Source organism: Callospermophilus lateralis, chromosome 14 (assembly GCF_048772815.1).
Source record: "Callospermophilus lateralis isolate mCalLat2 chromosome 14, mCalLat2.hap1, whole genome shotgun sequence".
Lineage (NCBI taxonomy): Eukaryota > Metazoa > Chordata > Mammalia > Rodentia > Sciuridae > Callospermophilus > Callospermophilus lateralis.
Window position 1 is genome coordinate 19,516,765 of NC_135318.1, and position 22,080 is coordinate 19,538,844.

The 22,080-nt window shown below is 37.9% G+C and overlaps 2 protein-coding genes across 3 annotated transcripts in view; one reads left to right on the plus strand and one right to left on the minus strand.

Moving 5' to 3' along the window:
• Positions 1-10,293, minus strand: part of Hadha (hydroxyacyl-CoA dehydrogenase trifunctional multienzyme complex subunit alpha) — a 41,267-nt gene extending 30,974 nt beyond the window's left edge. The window contains exons 1-5 of the mRNA XM_076833177.2: positions 10,040-10,293; positions 3,431-3,472; positions 3,267-3,337; positions 1,943-2,076; positions 1,038-1,176 (exon numbers count right to left, since the gene is read on the minus strand). Of these exons, the coding sequence (XP_076689292.2) occupies positions 1,038-1,176; positions 1,943-2,076; positions 3,267-3,337; positions 3,431-3,472; positions 10,040-10,106 (453 nt within the window). The 5' untranslated portion in view covers positions 10,107-10,293. The remainder of the gene's footprint in view (positions 1-1,037; positions 1,177-1,942; positions 2,077-3,266; positions 3,338-3,430; positions 3,473-10,039) is intronic.
• A 52-nt stretch (positions 10,294-10,345) lies between these two features.
• Positions 10,346-22,080, plus strand: part of Hadhb (hydroxyacyl-CoA dehydrogenase trifunctional multienzyme complex subunit beta) — a 39,308-nt gene continuing 27,573 nt past the window's right edge. Inside the window, exons 1-4 of one of the 2 annotated variants that reach the window (XM_077105192.1) lie at positions 10,346-10,502; positions 14,950-15,172; positions 17,295-17,369; positions 17,474-17,521. In XM_077105192.1, the coding sequence (XP_076961307.1) occupies positions 15,154-15,172; positions 17,295-17,369; positions 17,474-17,521 (142 nt within the window). In that variant the 5' untranslated portion in view covers positions 10,346-10,502; positions 14,950-15,153. The remainder of the gene's footprint in view (positions 10,503-14,949; positions 15,173-17,294; positions 17,370-17,473; positions 17,522-22,080) is intronic. The other variant, XM_076833181.2, reaches the window with a different exon arrangement.

A 22,080-nucleotide genomic window follows, 5' to 3' on the forward strand; every position in this document is an offset into this window, starting at 1 on the left:
CAGACACATAATTTTATGTGGACCCCAAGTTAAGAAGGCCTGTACTTCAGAGACCTGTCCTTCCAATCAAACAGTTCTACTCAGTTTCCTCATAGGTGCTGCTTACTATGTACTATATGTGAAATGCATTTTCAACCATTTTCTGGTTAGCCAAATTCAGCCCATCTTTTAAGCCCAGACCCAAGTTTTCTTTTAATATTTGATTTTTAGTTTTAGGTGGACACAATATCTTTATTTTATTTTTATGTAGTGCTGAGGGTCGAACCCAGTGCCTCACGTATGCCAGGTGAGCGCGCTACCACTTGAGCCACATCCCCAGCCCCAGAGCCAAGTTTTCTTAATTAACATATGTGAAAATGTCCAGCAAAGAGCCTCACACACGATATATATACAATAAATGTTATTTTCTTTTCCTTTATTTCTTTTCTTACATGCTCTCTACATACATGAATCTCTTCTCTCCAATCAGGGCACTTGACCACTGAGCCACATCCCAGTCCTATTTTTGTATTTAATTTGACACAAGGTCTCAATGAGTTGCTTAGTGTCTCACTTTTGCTGAGGCTGGCTTTGAACTTGTGATCCTCCTGCCTTAGCCTCCCCAGCCACTAGAATTTCAGGCATGTGCCACTGCACCTGGCATCTTCTCTCCAATCTTATATTATTTACTATCTTTATTACTCAAAGGAAACTTAAATTTGTTTCTGAACCAGATTTAAAAACATGAATGTGGATCACACTTTTGTATCTTTGCTCTGCAATCTTGAACTTGCTTTTTAGAAATGAAAAGAACCTTGGAAAACACAAATCTCAGTTTATATGTTTACATGTGAAAATATCACAAGTTCATTTACTTGTTTTATGCCAGTTGCTCTGTCACACAGATTAAGAATTAAAACCTATTCAGAAGTTTAATATGGAAAAAAAGATGAATATCCTCTGAAAATGTTTTGCAAGCTAAGTAACAACCTTAGGTTTATAGCTGGTGACTCTCACCAATGAACTGGGGTGTCTCAATAACTGGAATACATCTGTACCTCAAGTCCTCCTCCCAAACAGGATCCATTGATGGCAGCCACGACAGGTTTTGGGGACCTTTCAAGTTTCTCAAACATTCTCTGTCCTTCCTGTGATATCTGTGTTGCTTCTTGAGGGGTCTTACAAGAGGCTAACATGCTGAAGTAGCCACAAAAGTGAACAGGAAACAATCAATGATGAAACCACATCTACAGTCTTTGTTAAATACATCATCTACTATATACTTATCCCATCCCACCATATATCAATATTTAGTAATGAGTTTTTAAATACAAAACAAAAAAACATGTTACACAATTTATTTTCATTTCTATAACAAATCATCAGATTATAAAGCTTTGTGTATGAGAACATTACTTGGTTAATATTTTCACTGCAATCAAAACAACAGCAAAACAACAACAAAATACAAAAGCTCTTAGGTTGTTTAGAGGCACTTAAAATTTATTTATTAATAGATCCCCCTGTTTTTTGGTAGCTAGGATAGAACCTGGGGCATTTAACCATGAGTCACATCCCCAGCACTTTTTTTATTTTTTGAGACAGAGTATTCCTAAGTTGCTTAGGGCCTCACTGAGTTACTGAGGCTGGCTTTGAATTTGCAATCCTCCTGCCTCAGCCTCTGGAGATGCTGGGATTTCAGGTGTGCCCTACCATGCCTGGTCTACCCCAATTATTTTTTAAAAAATCTGTTACAATAATAATGTTGTAGGAAAAGACTACATTTAGTTTTACATGATTTAGCAATAAGCCCCTCGATTTTTGTCAGTCTTGCTATGCTCACAAAAATAACATAAAAAAATTTTCAGAAAACTTACTTCTACCTTCTTTCAAAAGGAGGAATTATTAGGCCTAATAATAAATGTTCAAGATAAAAGACAACTTAAAGTTTCCTAAAACTTACTTGATATCAGCACCTGCAACAAAGCAGCCTGGCTTTGATGAGATGAGGACGGCACTTTTGATTTGATCACTGGCCCAGATTTCATTCATTACTTCCATGAACTCTGTTTGTACTTCTTTATTCAGTGTATTTACCTGCCAAAGGAAATAAACCTAAAGGTTTAAATTTGAAATACCAGATGTCTAATATTACCATTAAACGTTTTTGTTATAAGGAAGAAGGAGAAGCAGAAAACAAACCCAGTAGTTTTCTATTCAGGCACCTTTGGCCAAGTACTAGAACCCCTTCCTTTAAAAACAGGAGGGGAAATCTAAATCATACTCCTAAGAGTTTGAATCACATGTAAGCTACAAATAAGTTTACAAACATTTATTGGCAGGGAAAAATTTGTATAATATTAAGGAAAAAAGGAAATCAAAATCAGACACACAGTGTGATCTTAGCTTTATAAATATTATTTATTAAAAATGGATTAAATGTAGTTATCTTTGGGTTTGGATTATGAATGATTATTATTTTCTTCTTCATAATTTTTTGTAGTTTTAAAATTTTCTATCACCGGCATGTATTGTGTTCAGAAAAATATTCAATGAGAAAATTCTGAAAAAATACCTTAAACTTGAATCATTGTTTAGTGGGTGCTAAGATTTACTCTAGTGATAGTGTCAAGTGCTTTCATTTAGGCCTCTGGTCATAAGATTTTTAAAGTATGAAAGCTTTACACCATTTTGAGATTGGGGGAAAAAGCATGGGTTCCTGCATTAAAGCTCTTCTTGGCAAAAGACTGGAGTAATACTGCATGCCTTGTTCAAGTTGCCAGACACAAATGAGGTTCCACTTTGAAAAGAACTTGATTTCTAATATTTGAGTTGCATGGAGTCATTCAGATTCCAAGAAGCTTAATAGCCAAGTGTCCACATTTAACCAGCCAATGTACTATGAATAATGACCAATGCAGGTAATAAAGAAAGTGGATCCAATAAACTCATATTTAAGATGGGCAGTGAGTTTCAATTCTTATAAACAAAGCTTTTACTTTGGTTCTGATCTAATAAGTCACATCCTTATTCTACACTGTAAACAGAAGGCTAGTCTCATTAATCCTCAATATCAATCTGACACTTAGAGTCAACAAGAAGGAATTCTTACATGAGAATATCTGCTTTAGAAAACTACCTTCATGGGGCAATCTGTCAAACTTTAACCATCAACATTATTAATCCATGTGACAGGATTATTGCCAGATTGGTATATTCCTTTCCACTCAGGATTAGATCAGTAGATGTAGTTAGTAGAAATAACTGCAGAAAGTTAAATTAGGTACCTTTGAATTGGGTGAGTTAAGTCGAATAATTGCCACATTCCCTTTGACGCCATAGTTAACATGGGTTCTAGCTAAAAAAAGACAAGAAAATTTATTAGCAAATATGTTTACCACAAAATAATCCAAGAAGCAATATAAGTATGACCACAAGAAATTAAACTTACCCAGCAAAGCAGAAGACCCTGAAAAGTTGCGGCAACTACAACCTGTAAGGAAAGGGCATTTCAAAATTAATTATTGTGCAAAACAGGATTTCTTTAGTACCCTCAGATACAGCAAAGCTGGAATTTTCTGTAACAAACACCCACCCCCAATCAGAACAATGTAGTCTAGACCATCATTGTGACTACTACTACATCTTTTTCATTTCAATTATCAGGTCATGTGATTACTCAGATACTAAATAAGGTAGGTAAGAGAACATCCCCTCTCCCTCTGCCAAAGATGATACATCCCCAGAAGCTATGAATATATTAGGTTACATGGCAAAGAGGGATTGAAGTTGCAAATGGAATTGATTGCTAGTCAGTTGACCTATATAGGAAGAGTATCATGGATTATCCCAGTGGGTTTAGTGTAATCACAAAAGGGAAGAGAGAGGTGAACAGAATCAGAGAGATAACAGTGAGAGAATGTCTTGGCCCCAGAATATTGGAAGAAGGAAGGAAGTGATCAAAAAGTTAAGAATGCAGGCAGCTTCTTGAAGCTAGAAAAGGTAAAGTAACTGATTTTCCCTTACAGCATTCACAATGACCAGAGCTCTGTCCACACCATTGATTTTAGCCTAATGAGGCCCATTATGGACTTCTGATCTCTGTAACTATAAGATAATAAATTTTTACTGCTTTAGATACTAAGCTTGTGATGATTACAGCAGTTATAAGAAATTAATACAGTAAGTAATAAGTAAACTACAAAGCAATCCTTAAAGTCAGTTCCAAATGTACTCCAAATATATCCTAACTATGCTTTCCAGCCTCATCTACTTACATTTTTATGGAGAGAGAGACTTTATGATGTTATCAAAAGTAATATCAAGGGGAAACAATGGCTACTATAAATGAAACATTCCATATCACACTTTGCTATTGTAAGTATTTCTAACTGAAAATGTCTATACTGTACTCCACCAAGAATATTCCTACATTTTGGATAACAAAGACCAGCTCTGTTCTATCCTTCTTAATCTCTTCTCTAGTTTAGTTTCTACAGCATGATGATATAGAGATCTATCTTAATATGACTTATAGCCATCCTGGTTGTAACCACCATTTTGCTTATCAGGATAAAATGGCAACCACCCCAAACCCTATAGGACAAACAAAATGGTTAAAATAGTCAGCTGAGTGTGTTGTACTGGCCACTGATGCCCAGACTGTTTCTTCACTGACAATGGACATATTAATAGTTTTTGAGGAAGACCAGGTACATGCTGGTTGGTGGCCCAACTCTGACTAACTTAGCATACAAATTCCATCTTCCTAGGTCTGGGGATGTGGTTCAGTGGCCTAGCAAGCATGAAGTCCTGGGTTTGATCTCCAGCATTGCACCTCACCAAAAGAAATTCTTCCTCCTACCTTGGGAATGAGATTTATTGACCTGTTGTGCTGCAGCCCAAGCACACTTCTGAAAATTAAGTCCCCAATAAATTGTACTTTGTGCAATCCTGGATCTATCTGCTTCTTTCTTCAGTCACATGGTCCCTTCTCATACACCAGGACTGGGTTTTTCCATAATAACAATGCTGATGTGATCTTTTGGTTCGTGGAGGGCCTTTCAATTTGGACTCTAACAGAGAAGGTAAGGAATATTGGGGAATTCTAGGCAAATTTGTTCTAGGCATTCCTCTTTCTCTTTTTACCATTAAGGGTCACTTTTATTCTGCTCTCATCCAAACATCTTGCTCTCTGTGGTAACCAAGTTGTTCTGGAGGACACCCAGTGTCAACATCTCTTAATAACAATTTCCAATCGCCTTCAAAAAAAACCTTTCTTCCCTTGTCTTTCATTCATGGTTTACTTTAAACCATTTCTCCTATGTGCCTCTTTAATGCTATACTCCTTTTTCCTCCCCATATCTTTCAAATCTTGCTGTAGTCTTACAAGAAAGTTTTCTCTTTGGTTCCAAAAATAAAAACAAATCATCCCTTAACTGATTAACAGCTGAGCAGCTGTACACATGAAACACACCCAGGAAAAGGCATACGTCTTACAATGATATCATATAACAGAACTAATGCTTTAATAATATATCCAGTGGTTCCTTCATCTTCCAATTATTCTGGCTTTCTTCATGTATTATTTCTTTTCTACTTCTTCTTCTTCTTTTTTTTTTTTCAATGCTAGATATCAAATCCAGGGCCTCCTGCATGCTAGGCAAGTACTCTACCACTGGGCCACATCCTTGGCCCCCCATTATTATTATTTTTTAAATTATTAGTACTAATACTTGTTTATTTCTATTTTCATTGAATTCTAATTTTTCATTGAATATGTGGGAACCACTGATTTGGAGAACCTAATGGTGGGTAGAATGGGGAGGAACATCAATATTTAGCCAAGGTTCTTGCTTCTATCAGCTTTTTTCTCCATCTTTCAATTTTTTAAAGGAAGGGAAAGGGAAAGGAAGAAAAGGGAAGGGAAGAGGAAGGAAGGGACAGAAAATAGCAGCTTTATATAGGTCTTGAAAGGCAATATAACATATTACTGAGAAAACTATATCTGGCCCCAGAACCAGAGTAGGGTGATCTCAGGTTCTCTGTCTGCATTTGTTTTCTAAGCAATCCAAATCAGCCCTCTTAGTACAAAGACAAAGAACGGGTTCAACTACTAGGTTTATTTACTACCTGTGTGATCATGAACAAGTCTCTGGGTGAATTTCAGTGTTTTAAGATAGGAGAAGCCCGCCATCATTTTCATTCAGTGCCTGTTTCACTAATGACATGCTTCCCCTCTGCTTCTCTACCATTTGAAATCTGTGTCATTTGTATTTATCAATTTTCCTTCTTTGTATTTGCATGGTGGTTTTAATATTTTCCACAAACCTCACCTTCAGATTTCAACTATACAACTACAATTGCTCCCTGCCCAATTTGTTTTTGTTGTTGTTTTTGTGTGTGCTAGGAATTAAACCCAGGGGTGCTTTACCACTAACCTATCTCCCCAGCCCTTTTGTATTTATTTTGAGATGGGGTCTTTTTAAGTTGCCCAGGATGGCCTTAAACTTGTGTGATTCTCTTGCCTTAGCCTCCCGCATTGTGGGGATCATAGGCATGAGCAACTGCAAACTGCTGTCTTCCTGCTTTTTGACCTTTATCATTTACTGATTGTTCTCTAATTGCAGCAGCTATAGCAGGTGTTCTGTTAACTAAATTATGATCCCTTCCAGCAACACATCATTCAAAAAAATCTACTGTGACCTAACATGCACTGTTCTAGGAACTTGAAGTAAAAAGGTAGAAAACAAACAAATAAAAAAATCTGTCTTGGTGGAGATTACATTCCAGGGCAATAGGGGATATGATATCTAGGAAAAATCAGTTCCTACTCAATATAGATAAATGAAAACATGACAATCAATCCAGAATCAAAAAGAAGTTTGCTTGTAAAGTAGAAATTCTAATGGGAAGGGAAGCAGGGGATAAGCCATTCCATCTAGAACAGGGCAGAGCAAGAACCGACTGACTGAGAGAATAGTTTGGGACAGGCAAAGCAGAAGGAGAAAATCCAAGAAATATGAATATGTAAACAAGTACATCAGAAGTGCTTAAGGAAAAAAGAAGAGAAACTAAGAGCAAGCATGGATTGCAATTTTAAAGATCAAATATTTGAGCTAACAGGGAGGTGTGTATTGACCTATAGTTTAAGCCATTTTAACTCTTGCCAACTAACCCTCCTTTCCTGTAAACACACCCACACACTTACATAAAACCTCTTTAAAATAGGAACAAAAAGAGAAAATCTATAAATGCACAAATATATTTAGAAAAGAATTCCAGACCATACTCAACTAAATCAAGTTGAAGTAAAAAGTAACTTTGTTTTTGGAATCTGTCCTTACCAATGCATAATAGCAAAGCTTACTCTAGCAGCCGGATGAACTTTAGCCTACATCTGCTGTGCCAGTAAAAGAGAAACCTTTGTCCTACTTTTTAGTCATCTTTATATGTAACTCAAATGAATATATAAAGATCACGTGAGCTACAATCAGTGGAGACAGCCGAATTGTACTGACACAAATTTCGAATTTGAAAATGTTATTCTCCTTTTAACAACAGCTTTCCTCAAAATTCAACCTTGAGAGATGAAATGGGATTAAGAAAGTGAGTCTCGAATTAAAAAACACTACATCACATTTTTCTCTAATTGAGAACCTGTGGAACTTATTACTGACATAATTAGGAATTTAAATTGAGAAGGAGTAGGAATTAGATACCACGGTCAAGATGTGATTTTCATTTCATAGTTATAGTCAGAATTCTAGCACTTGTAGAGCACGAGTGCACTAAAACTTCAAGAATTACAAGTCAGTTTCAAGAGAGTTCAATCATTTCCCAGCAAATGTCATAGTCTCATTAAAAGTCTCTGCAATGCAGGGGCTGGGGCTGTGACTCAGTAATAGAGCACTCGCCTGGCACAAGTGAGGCACTGGGTTTGATCCTCAGTGCCACATAAAAATAAAATAAAGGTATTATGACCACTTACAACTAAAAAAATATGTATTTTTTAAAAAGTCTGTACAATGCACTGGCACACACATTCAAGGTAAAGGAACAATCTGTTGTCTAAAAATGGTAATCCAGGTGTATAGGTAATTTTAAATTTACTTTGTAGATATTTTTCCAAAATTTATAAATTGCTATCGAAAAAAGCGTAACTGGGCTGGGATTGTGGCTCAGGGGTAGAGCGCTTGCCTCACATGTGTGAGACCTTGGGTTTGATCCTCAGTACCACATAAAAATAAATAAGTGAAATAAAGGTATTGTGTTCAACTACAACTAAAAATAAATATTTTTTTAAAAAGAAAAAAGCAGTAACTATGAAACATATTTTCTAATTGGTGGAAACAATGCAAAATATAGGCACATAAATTTCTATAGAGAAAATATAGAAAGATTAAGCTGTTTTTTTAATCACACATGTTAAATGAAATAAATTGAGGATTCTTGGATGTACAGAATTATAGTTCTCCAGGGTTGAAAACAGTTATTAATAGTGAACATTTATTGAGCATTTACTTCAAGATAAACTGCTTTATATCTTCATAACCTCACAAAGTAGAACTATTCTCCCATTTTAAAAATGAGAAAAGATATAGAAATTAATTGTACAAGGTCACCCCAAGGTTTCAAACCCAGAAGTCAGACCACATGTTTAATGCTTTTAATTGTTCTGTCACTCTACTTCTCAATGCTAAAGAAAGTTTATAGTCTCAACCATTCATTTGACAGATAAGAAAATAAAGCTCATTTTGATTAAGGTTATTTGTCCAAAGTAACACAACTAGTGATCGGAAACCATGTGGCCTGACTACTACATTAGTGCCAATCTATAAGAAATGCCTTACAAATTTTGCAGGAGCAAATTAAAAAATATGATTTTTCAAAAGTGTTAAATGACATGTGGAAAATAAGGAAAAATATGAAGTGAAAACACAATCTAACGGGAGGAATGTGAGTAGTAAGACAATAAATGATTCCTTTTTCTTAATCTCTTTCTCTAGTCTTTACAGCATTTCATTTTTTTGTAATGTAGTGATATTATGATTGGTATACATAAGCATCCTGTGGAGATTAAAAATAGGCTGAAAAAATGAAGAAGAAAAAGATTTATTCATTTAATTAATCCCTTGCAGTTAAGGGAGACTCCAGCTACTTGTCTTAAAAAACAAAAACAAAAAAAAACACTATCCACTGGTTCAGCAGGAAGGAGAGAATTCATATTACAAATTAAAGCAAAAGTTCATAATTAAGTAAGTGGTATTAAGTGAAACATGCTGTGAAGTCATGTTGGACCTCACAGATTTGGGACAGAAGAAAAATGACAGGTTTTCTAGAGCTACCCTCTTTGACACATTTACTGCTGATTTTTAGGAGGAAAAAAGATAATCTACCTAATATAGCAGAAACAAAATTAGATATAGGTCTTAAAATTATGTAAAGTTTTATTTATTAGGACTCAAGTTATTTGCATATGCTTAAAATGTGTCAAGGTGCAAAACCTCGCGTTTCCACATACTACATGTTCACACAGGAATTATTGAAACTTCAAGAGTTCAGCTACCCATTTAAGTACAAAAATGGTTCTTAGGAAGGAGCAGGGAATGGCAGGGATCTCCAAGGCTGGCCAGTTTCATCCGAGAAGCTTAAGACACCTCTTGTTGCAAGTCAAGGTGCTGTGGGGCCTCAACGATGAGACAGACTGGGTCCTGATCCTCCTGATCTGTGTCAGGCCCAGGCCAACAATAAATAAAAACAAGAAGGGCGTGAGCCCAGTAGGGAGACCTGCGGAAAGAGCCAGAGTGGGTGGAAAGAGCTCAGAAATGCTGGGAGTTACGGAGCCTGAAATCGCTGCAGGACTTGGGAGTGGTGAGAGTTAGTGACAGTCCCTTCTCAAGGACACAGGAAAAGGGGTTCCAGGACAGTATGCCCAGGCAGAAGGGGTCACTCGGCGGGAGTGGACTGGCGGCAGCGAGGGACAGGCGCAGCTCTTAGCCGCTCCAGTTCCTGCAGGAGTTCTATCCGAGATTCCCAGGTGCCCTCAGCCAGGTCTCACCTCGGGAGCGGAGGATCCTGAAGGCGTTGAAGCGGTTGAGGCTGCCAATTGCTCGGGAGGCCACCATCTTGAACAGGAGAGGACGAAAGTAGAGAGCGCTTCTATCTCCAGCGGCCAGAGCAGACCACTTTTTCCTACAGCCTAACTGGCCAGGCGCCCGACGTACTGCCTGACTAAAACCCAGGCGCTGAGTTGCTACGAGCCCCTTAACACTGCCCTTCCCTCCCGGCTCACAGGGCCAAAAAGGATGCTTTCTCTGCCCAAGGACGAAGGTCCTAGGAAGAGGGGGCGGAGCGCCGGGTTTTTTAGTCAGGCGGCTGGCGGGCAGTCCGCAAGGTCGACAACTCTTGCTGGCGGGGGTGAGGGGTCCTTTCTAGGACTGGTCTACGCCCGGGTCCCTGTAGGTCTTCGCACTCGGGACCGAACCTCGGCGGGAGTGAGATCCCCACGGAAGCGGACTGAGGTGAGACTGTGCACTGCACCGGATATTCGGCCTGTTTGACTTTTTATTTTTCCTGTCGCCCCCAAGCAGATCCCACTTCTTTGCTTGCGGGAACAGAGAACACTCGCTGCGCCAGTGTCCGCGTCCCCTTCTCCTCCCTGGAAGAGTAGAAAGTGGACAAGCCGGAGAGAGGTCTTCCGACCGGGCCGACAGTGCGCAGCGCATAGGCAGTGACTGGGAATCGCGTTATAGCAGTAGCTCGGAGCGGCACTGTCACCGGTCTTAATTTATCATCGCAGGTTAACTAACTGCATGAGTGTTTGCCTAAAACGCTGGGCTGCGTTTGAGTGTTTTTTGTTGTTTCACTTCTTTACTTGTAGCCAAGTTAGAGGCTGTTGAGATTCAGAACGGCGCCATGGGTTTACCCTGATGTCTGCTCTTAAGAGGGGGACTGGCCGTCCTGCTTGGCGACCCAGTGCTCAGGGGCACTTTTTAATCTTGAAGGGACCTGGTGATCATCTGGTCACTCATCCCCCTTCTGCCCCCCACCCCCATCCCGAACTTTACTGGCGAAGAAACAAACCTGGACCAATCAGAGTGGGTTCGTCCATGGCTACAGGTGGTAGAAACAGGACTAGAGCCTAAGTCTACATTTAATTAAGAACTCTGCATTGCACGATAGCTGTTTTGTGTTGAAAGATGGGCTCCGGTCCTAGAATAAAGTGACTTTTTTTTTTAACATAATACTGAGGATCTATCCTGCTCCAGGCACCATTTTATTTAATCCTCATAATCCCAAAATTATTTTCATTTTCTAGGTGAAAATGAAATTATGCAAATTTTCTGGTCTTTGGCAAAGCCAGGATTTAGACATAAAAAGGAGGCTTAGATTATGCACACTTTCTGGTCTTTGGCAAAGCCAGGATTTAGACATAAAAAGCTGAACTTCACTACTCACCAGATTGACTCTTATACAAGAAGGGAAACAAATGGCAGGGAAGTTGAGACTTAAATGAGAAGTATGGAAAGAAAGGAGAGCCTTTTCTGTTTTAAAGCTCGAGTCCTCCATCACTGGGAGCATTTTAAGCAGAAACTGGTAACCACTTCTCATAAATTGCAAAAAGGATTCTTTTTTTTTTTTTTTTTTTGCGGGCGGTGGGGGAGGGCAGATACCAGGGATTGAACTCAGGGGCACTCGGCCACTGACCCACATTCCCAGCCCCTTTTTCTCTTTTTGTATTGTATTGTATTTAGAAAAGGGGTGGGGGGATAGAGCTCAGTGATAGAGCACTTGCCTCGCCTGTGTGAGGCACCACATAAATAAATAAAATAAAGGTATTGTGTCCATTTACAACTGAAGTAAAGTTAAAAAAAGAGAAAGAAACAGGGTCTCAGAGTTGCTTAGCGCTTCTCTGAACTCGTGATCCTCCTGTCTCAGCCTACCGAGCTGCTGGGATTACAGGACCCTGGCACAAAAAGTATTCTTGATGCCAAAAGATAATTTCCAGTTCTGAGTACTCTGTTATGAACCTTATTGCATGCAGGGCCTATTTAGATCAGGGGTTGCAAACCTTTTTTTGGAAGGGCCAAACAATAAGTAGTTTGGGTTTTGTGAGTCCACTTTGGTCTCTGCTATATATTTTTTGTTTTGTTTACAGCTCTTTAAAAATGTAAAAACTGGAGCTAAGGGTGTAGCTCAGTGGTAGGGGAGGCCCCGGATTTCCACACTCCCAAGCAGCACACACACACACAAAAAAAACCTCTTTATTCCTTCCATATAGAGATTCAGGTTTATGGATTTTTTTTTTTTTTCCCTGGCACAAAATAGAGTCTCACTATACATTTGTTCTGCAGCTTTCTTTTTTTTGTGTGTGTGTGTTGCTGGGGATTGAACCCAGGGCCTTGTGAATGCAAGGCAAGTAGTCTACCAACTGAGCTATATCTCCAGCCCCATGAAGCTTTCTTTTTCATTTAATATATGTTATGGACATCTTTCCTTGTCAACATATACATAATGTATATGTATGTTTCATTTTTCTTTCCAACCGCCTTATAGTATCTCAAGTTAAGCTTATGATAATTTAAATATTTCCTATTGATGTGCATTAGATTAGTTCAAGTTTTTCACAAATGTAAGCAGTGCTACAGTGAACATCTTGAGTATTCCTGTAAGCTTGAGACCTATGTGTGAAACACATGCATTTTGAATATTTCCAGAGGTTAGAGATGAATAAGAGTTGTTTTTGAACTTGGAAATTTACAATTTTAATTTTGACAAATGGCTATAAAATTGCCTTCCAAAAAGGTCTTAGCAATTTATACTTCTGTCAAATAAAATAAGAAAGTGGTTAGAACTATTCTTACCAGAATTTTGTATTAACCATATATTTAATACTTGCCAATCTGATAAATCTGAAATGATACCTTGCTTTAATTTTTTTTTTTTTTAAGATTTTATTGTTAGTGAGAGGGAACTGTTTTTATTTTATTTGCTTTACCTTTCTTTTTTGGGGGGTCCTGAGAATCAAAACCAGGACCTCACAACATACGCCAGGCAAATACAACTCCCAGTCCCTGACATTTTAATTTCTTCTGAGTTGCTCATTTGCTCCTTTTTGCTTTTGATCTGTGCATTAGGAAGGGATCTTTCGGAAAATTTAAGTCAACTTGATTAAAGGGGTTTTTATTGGCTTACAGAACTAAAAACACAATAGAGGAGGGTTTCAGATAGGATCCGGCCAGGGTTCCAAGTTTTTTTCCTTCAAATTCTTAGCTCTATTCTTTTTGGAGTTAGCTTTTTCCTAGGCTAGTATTGATAGTACTGTAGCCATTTGAAACATCAAAAGGAAAGATTTATGTTCTAGAATTCCAGGGAGAAGACTTAATGTTAGGCTGATTAAACCGTCCGCTATCAATACCAGTGGCCAAGGCAATATCATGCACAGTTTTAGACCTTAGTTACCTGAACCATTGATCGGGGTATAGAGAATGAGATTGTACTGATGGGTTAAATCCTGAAGTTGGACTGAATTCAATCCCACGTAAAGCACATATAGCAACTATGTAATGGGGTAAAAGGCATACTGGAGTTAAAAACTACACATTCCATTATAGATTTTGTTTTCCTATAATTTGAAACAAGTTCTTTGTGAATTATGAATATTAATCCTTTCTGTTGTACATATTACAAATATTTTCTCTGAATCTGTTGTTTGCCTTTTAACTTGAGTTTAGTATCTTTTGCTATGTATGTATTTTAAATGTTTATATAATCAGATCTATTAATTACTGTTTTCCATTATGGCTTCTAGGTTTTGTGCAAGAGATTGGAATCCCTTTCCTATCTAAGATTATCTACTGGTATTTTTTCCTGGCACTTTTATAGTTGCAAAAATATATTTAAATCTTTAATCCATCTTGCATTCTTTTGTACTTATTATTATTATTATTTTTTTTTTTTGTGTGTGTGTGTGTGTGTGTGTGGTACTGGGGATTGAACCCAGGGTCTTGTGCATGCGAGGCAAGCACTTTACCAACTGAGCTATATCTCCAGCCCTGTACTAATTTTTTTAATATTTATTTTATTAGTTGTAGTTGGACACAATCCCTTTATTTTATTTATTTTAAAGTGGTGCTGAGGATCGAACCCAGGGCCTTGCATGTGCTAGCCGAACACTCTACCGCTGAGCCACAACCCCAGCCCCTTTTGTACTTATGATGTGAGCTATGAATGCAATTTTTTCCCAAATGGTTAGCCATTTTCCCTGCAATTTTTTTTGGATAATTCATCTTTCTTCTGCTTAGTTGAAATGCTGTATTTGGATACTAAATTCTCTTATACATGGGTATGCTTCTAAACTTGCTACATCCTGTTCTGTTGATAGTTTCATTCATTCCTGTGCTAGAACTTGCTCTATTTTCATTACTAGTGCTTTATAAAAAGTTTTGACATCTCTTAAAGCAAGGTTCCCCCTTTTGTTTTTAATACTTCTTGGATTATTTTCATGGATTTTATTTCAAAATGGGCCTACTTAAGGGAATGTATCCCAGACTCTGTGGTATTGTAAGTAGCTTCTAGAAATGAAGGTAGTCATCTCATGACCTCTTTTGAGTTTCCCTGGCCAGAATCCCTGGAATATTCTCTAGGCTGGTGAGCCTAGCTAGAGCTTGGACTCCTCCATCTTTTTCCAGTCCATATGTTTGGAACATGTGATTTTGTTTTTTTTCCTTTTTGAAAGCCATAAGGCATATGCCTTTTAAACCTTAAGGCTTTTATATTATCTGTTGTTAAGTGTCAAAGTACTACTATGTTTAACAGTTTAAAACAATATTTGTTCTCATACAGTTTCTTCAAGTCAAGAATATGGAGTGACTTAGCTGGGTTGTTCTGACTAATGAGTTTCTTTTTTTTTAACTTTTTTTTTTTTTTTTAAGAGAGAATTTTTTAAAATATTTATTCTTTTTTTAGTTTTCGGCAGACACAACATCTTTGTTTGTATGTGGTGCTGAGGATTGAATCTGGGCCGCACGCATGCCAGGCGAGTGCGCTACTGCTTGAGCCACATCCCCAGCCCCCTAACAAGTTTCTTATGAGATGCTGTCAGCATGTTGGCTAGAGCTGTAGTCATCTGAAAACTTGCCTGCGCTAGAGGATTGACTTCCAAGCTTACTCATGTGGCTGATGGCAGGAGGTATCAGTTTTTCCAATATGTAAGCCTCCTCATAAGGCTGCTTATGATGTGCCATCTGACTTCCCCCAGAATGATCTGAGAGAAAGACTTAAGACTGAAGCTGCAGTATTTTCTATAGCCTAATATCAGGAGAGACATACCATCACTTCTGACATATTCTTTTGTTTAAACAAACCAACTGCAGTGTAGCATGGGAGGCAACTATACAAGGGTATGAGTACTAAAAGGGAAAGTTCATTGGAGTTCAGCTTGGAGGTTGGCTGCCATAACCTTCATTGACAAATCCCATGAGTTCTTCTCATTTTTTAAAAAATTAGAACATGTTTCAAAATTAAGAAATTATAAAAAATATCCAATGACAAGTGTTCCTTCCACTTAAGTTCCCCTTCCTTCCTGCTAAAAATTATTTTTAATATTTTCTTTGTACTTCCAAGGCTGTTTTATATTGATAGAAGGAAATTACATACTATTTTTTTCTTTTTTAACATGGTTGATAACATGTAATACACACTATTTTGTATCCTGTTTTCTTCACTTAATAATATAGCTTAGAAATGGTTCTGTGCGCTGGGTGCGCACCTGTAATCCCAGCATCTGGGGAGGCTGAAGCAGAAAGATCACAAGTTCAAAACCAGCTTCAACTCAGCGAGGCCGAGGCCCTAAGCAACTTAGTGAGATCCTGTCTCTAAATAAAATATAAAAAGAGGCAGGGATGTGGTTCAGTGGTTAGGCACCCCTGGATTCAATTCCGGGTACCAAAAGAAGAAATGGTTCTGTGTTGGTACATAATAATTTCTTTATCTCTTACAGGTGCATAATATAGGGTTGTAGCATGATTTACTTATCTAGTGCCCTTTTTGTTGGTTATTCTAATCTTGCTATTATGGTGGCAACATAAGTCATGAATATAATGTCCAATAAGGTAAATTCATGGTAGTGGAATTGCCGAATTAAAAGTCAGATGTGGGGCTGGGGTTATGGCTCAGCGGTAGAGCGCTCGCCTAGCATCTGTGAGGCCCTCGATTCGATCCTCAGCACCACATAAAAATAAATAAATAAAATAAAGGTATTGTGTCCAATTACAACTAAAAAATATATATATATTTTTTTAAATTTTAGGAGTAAATAAAACATTAAAACTTTTTTAGTGTTGGCAAGTAATTACCAAATTGTCCTGCCTAGGAATTGCACAGTTCACACCTTGGTGGCGGCATATGAGTGTGTGTTTATTCATACTCTTATCCACACAGTATATGTCAAGACTTTTTGATTCTTCACTGATTTTATAGACAATTAAATCTGTGTGATTTTAATTTTAATTTCTCTTATAAGTAGAACTGAAGATGTTTTCATATATTGAAGAGCCATTTATATTTCCTTTTCTCTTAACAGTCTGTTCATATCCTGTATCCATTTGCTGTTTTTTTTCCCCCATTTGTTTTGTAGGAACAAATGGGAAATTTAACATTTTGGGACCTGATATATTTTAAATATTTTTACTATATAGGCTTTTTATATGTTTTTTAGCTTTATAATTATTTTGGAATAGAAACCAACTTTTGAAGAAAAAAGTAGCAAGTACATAACTTTAAAATTTTTTTCTAATAGCAATTGAGAGTAAGCTCCTAATGTGATGCTTCCTCATCTCTGAAAACTTTAGTGTATAAACCCCTAAAATACAGATATTCCATAAAGCCTTCTATATAATCACAACACAGCCTTCAAAGGCAGGGGATTAACACTATTGTTTTCATGGTCCTGTCCAGCAGTCTGTTTCTTTGGCCTGAAAGAGAAAAGCACAAACCTGGAGCTAGACTGCCAGGGTTCAAATCCCAGCTCTACTACTTACTAGCTGTGGGTCTTTGGGCAAGTCACTGAATCCCTCTATGCCTCTGTTCCCTCATCTCACAAAAAGCTATAATAATCATGCCTGATTCTTAGGTCATTGTGAGAATTCTATGGTTAGTGCTTATAATAGTGTGAAAACTATAACAGTACAGCTATTATAATGTCATTATTAGAAAAAAGATAGACTAGTATTATATTAGCTATGGTTATCAGAGATTATAGACCACAAATTGCTCAAATAACCTAGGTTATACTTTGTTCTTCTCTTTTTTAGGTTTCAAAATGACTTCCATCTTGACTTCCACTTTAAAAAACCTTCCCAATACATCAAAATGGGCCCTCAGATTTTGTAAGTATAATTGTTCAATTTTAAGATTAGATTTGGATTTATGAGCACTTTACACAGACATTGAAATATATTGCTTTTTGTAAATAATTTATTTTGTCTTTCAGCTGTAAGACCTCTGAGCTGTTCCTCCCAGCTATTATTACCTGCCTCAGGTACAGTAATTTAAAAAACAAACATTTCTTATTTAAGTGTTAGATTCTATATTTGTGAATTTTAAGTAAAAACCAAAACTAATTTGCTAGTTCTCTTTTTGTAAGCAATATGAACATCAGTATTACCTTCAAATTCAAAACATTATGGGTTAGGCTGGGGATGTGGCTCAGTGGTAGAGCATTTGCTTAGTATGTGTAATACCCTGGGTTCAATTCACACCACTGCAAACAAAACTTATAGGGCTTGAAGATAGGAGATAGCTTTTTGTGTTTTGAAGCTCATTGGATTCATGAAATTTCCATAAACTTGTTGGTTGGTTTTTTTTCCCTGTGGCTATCAGTCCTAGAGATGATTAGTTTACAAGTAGCCTTGAGACCATTGTGGAGCTAAAAGTTGACTTTTAAAATTTGCAGTTAGTGATAGGCTTCTCTATTGAATATCTTCTTACCGCATATATAAGGTATTATTGATATAGAGGGGAAATAGTTAATAAAAGAAAATTGTTTAGCTAACATGAAATAAAAGTAAGGAAATTTATTGATTTGATATGGTCATTTAGACCCTCAGTAAAACCAGTGAATTAGGCTTCTTCATGGTTGAATATACGCTTCTGCAGAATTTGCTTTAGGTATATATCTTCACTGGTCAGTGCCAAAAATACCCTGACAAATTCTTAGCATTTTTCTCCTTGCCTATTTTTTTTTTTTTTTTTTTGTATTGACCTATACCTCTCATTTTGGTTATATGCTCGTCTTTCTACTTACATAAGAATAGAAAAAGTACCTTTCAAGATTCAGAAGACTTGTATTGGTTTCTAGCTATACTTTCTGGGCAGTGTGGCCTTGAATTGGTCACCTTGCTTCCCTGTGCTTTAGTTTTTTCCTCTAAACAAGAAATAATTCTAGTCTTGACAACATTATATAGCTATGAAGATATCTCAAAGCCCTTTAAAAACTCTATAAACTCAAGTTCAAGTTGGTATTGTTATATTCTCAGAGATCTGTGCCTAATCACAATTAGAGAAGTTTCATGTTGTCATGTAACAAGTAGATTTTCTATGACTTCTAAATTCTAATTAGAGTGTAGATTTTTGTTAGCTGCACAAAGAATAATTTCTTTCTGTCTCATTTCACCTTTTCCCTAGTTCAAATGTGCACCAGGCCTTTGCTGTGCATATTCACACAAATAGACCTAATCTTGCTGAGTGGGAGAAGGTCATTCTGAATGCCTACAAAGAAGGCATTTATGTGGCATTGAGACTGTTCTTCATGTTGCTCTGTAACTATTTTGTTATATTTTGTCTGCCCAACTACATTGCGAAACTCTTGTGAGACGAGCTTTTCTGTGTCCTCAGTGTCTAACATGGTGTCCTATAAGTGGTTTGTATTAACACTGATGATGATAATGGTGCAATAAGGCACCTAATAAAACAAAGAAATGTGACCAGCTGATTTGAGGGCAGGGAGTGGCATGTGCTAGTGCTGAGCAGGTTTTAGGTTGCAGTAATTTTGTTACTAATATTTCCTCTTCCCACTCATGTGAATGTCCCTGCTTGACTGGGCTGTTAGGATGAAGGAATTAGAAGAAAGGAGTATAGGATTCATTGATGATGTTTTCTGGTGAACTATGTGTTCCAGGAAATTTTGACTACTTGCTATCATGACACACTACTAAACCAGTCAGGGTCACTCCAGGTGAACTGGGCTGGTACGAAATAATCACACAAAGACAGAGAAATACCTTTTTCTTTGGGTTCTGTGATGGCTTCTCTGACTCAGCCCCCACAAAGGAGGCAAGGCAGGCAAGAAAGAGAGCGAGGAGCATGTTCTGAACCCTTTTATTGGGGAGAAGCTGTTCAAATGAGGCAAGGGGTCAGGTTTCAGGGGGTTGAGTCTAGCTTCGTGATGTCTTGCTATCAGCAGATTGACATCTTGGAAGGCTATGCCCTTCCCATGTGCTGTGTGGGGATCATAGGCAGAACAAGTGAAAAGGACACATACAGCCCAAATGGGAGGCAACGTCCAGTCCACTTTGTGTGCTCAGTGCTCATAGTTCACTCACATACAGCCTATGGTTGGCTCACCACATACATAGCTCCTGTCCAGAATGGCTCATGACACTTTGCTGGTTATATATACCTATGTTTACATCTCTCTCTAAATATATACATATGGAAATATAGCAGCTATATAATTCTTGATGCATCTTTATCTTCTTTGATTTTAATTGTACGTGAAGAATATAAGATATGAATCAGACAGTCATTGAATCCTAGATTTTGAAGTCATCAAGTCCTTCCTCATTTGCAAATAAGAAATTGTTGTCAGAACTCTTAATTCAGATTCTTATGATTCATTTCTACTGTGTGCCCTTAGCACAGTGGAATACATATAAAAGAGCTGATTTATTGCCCTTGAGAAAATTTTGATGTGCCTAAGAGCCAGTGTGCACATGAAAAACAATAGAATCCTCTGGGAGACATATTTATTATGTTCAATACAAAATGAATAACAAATGTTTTTAAAATATGGTTTATAGAATTAGTTTCATTTACTTTTTAATAAGCTGAATTGTTTCATAGGCAATTTTTGCCCTAGTGGTGTCCATAGAAGTTCAGAGGCAGTGACTACAGGTAATCACAGTTATCAGGAAAGTTTTAGTAGGAGGTAGAATGTGAAGTAACCTGAGAGACCTGAAAAAATTGGATGAAATGGAACCATACAGATGGAAAGGTCCCTGAATAGAGGTAAGGAGGTTGGGGCAAAAAAAAAAAAAAGATTATATACTCCAACAATGTCACATACACACACACACAAAAAAAAAAAGGTAAGGAGGTTGAAGTGAGCAAAGCTGTAAGGGACTGGGAACTTGCTCGACTTTTTATATTTTGAAGAGTCGTGGAAAATACTTTCAGATTGTTAAGGAGGAACCAAGTAAAGTACGAAATTCAGTAGAGAAATGAAGAATTAAAATTTTATCCAAAAATGTATAAAAAGAGTACGTGTTCAGTTCTTGAAAAGCACAATGATCATGTATCATCTGTCTTTTCATCACATTATTCTTTCTAAGGTTAGTCATAAGTAGTCTGCAAATTTAGTGGCTTGTTTTCAGTCCTCATTTGCCTTGAGGATTGAAACATCAACCTGTCTCATACTCCTTGCCTTCCCTGCTCTTATACACCCTCTGTCTGGCTCTCTGGAGCATGCACCTCACTCCCCACCACCGTGTGCCACAGTCTGGCTGGGCACAAAATAACCGAGCCGCCACACAGCCTTGTAGGTTCAAAACAGGAACTCCTTTATTCTCCACACCTGGCCTTCTCTCCGGACACACCACACACCAACCAGAAAATCCCTCCTCTGGCACTTCCCCAACCAGTGGGATCTCTTCAGGAATCCCCCGCCCCCCCTAGAGCTCAACTGGAACTCAACGGGAACTCCGAGAGAACTCAAAAGTCATATCTTAATGGCTCGCTGGCATCACCTCTCAACCACTACTTCTGGCAAAAATGCCATGCGTCATCCTGACTCGGCTATGGCCCTCAACAACCATGTCTCTGATTCTCAAACTGCCTCGCAAGGTTACCTGCTGTCTCTCAACTCTGCTCTTCTAGTGTAGAGAAAGCACGTAACCGAGTATCTTTTTCTTGTGGGCAATGGACCTCCAAGTTAAGGATGAAAGGGTTCTTATATACTTTACTGGGAAAATGTTAGGAACAAAGAAAACAGCTGTGGGAACAGCTGCTTTTCTCATGTACCATCTGGTATGCCCCTCTCCTCTCCTTTCTGCTTCTTTTTGTGTGCCTTCACTATTCTGTTGTCTTTGATTACTCATTGTTTTTGCTGTCCCATAACACTAACAGATGACTTCAGTTTACCATTACCCTGGTTCTTTATCTTGGCATCTTTTTGGCTTCCACTAATGGGCATTTCTTCCCATGCTTCTTCACTTAGATTCCTGAGAGAGAGAACCTGGCCAGTGCAGTTTATCACTCGTAGGAGATGACATAGGTAACTAGTGGCTGTGGTTTGGATGTGGTTTGAGTACATCCCCCAAAGGTTCATGTGTTGGAAGCTTGGTTCCATTGTGTAGATGTTGAAAGGTGGTGGAACCTTTAAGAGGTGGCACCCAGGAGAAGGTAATGAGGTCATTGAGGGTATCAGCCTTAGAAAAAATTAATACAGTTCTTTTAGGACTCTGGTTGGTTCCCTCAAGAGTAGGTTGTTATAATGTGAGGCCACAAAATGTGCTTAGCCCCTTTGGCACATGACCATTTCCTTTCCTGCTTCTTTGCCTTATGGTGATGCTTCCAGAGGGACCCTTCACCAGGACACTAGCACCATGTAATTTTAACTGTACAGACACCAGAATTGAGTCAAATAATCTTCTTTACTAAGTACTGAGCTTAGGTATTCTGTCAGAGCAACTCAAAATGGCCTAACACACTGGTCAGCCACTCTGTAGATTGATTGTTGGTAGGTCTGATTTACCCACATTGAATCTGACTGGCTTTTGCTATGGACTTAGAGACATAACCACTTATGGCAGCACCTTTGGC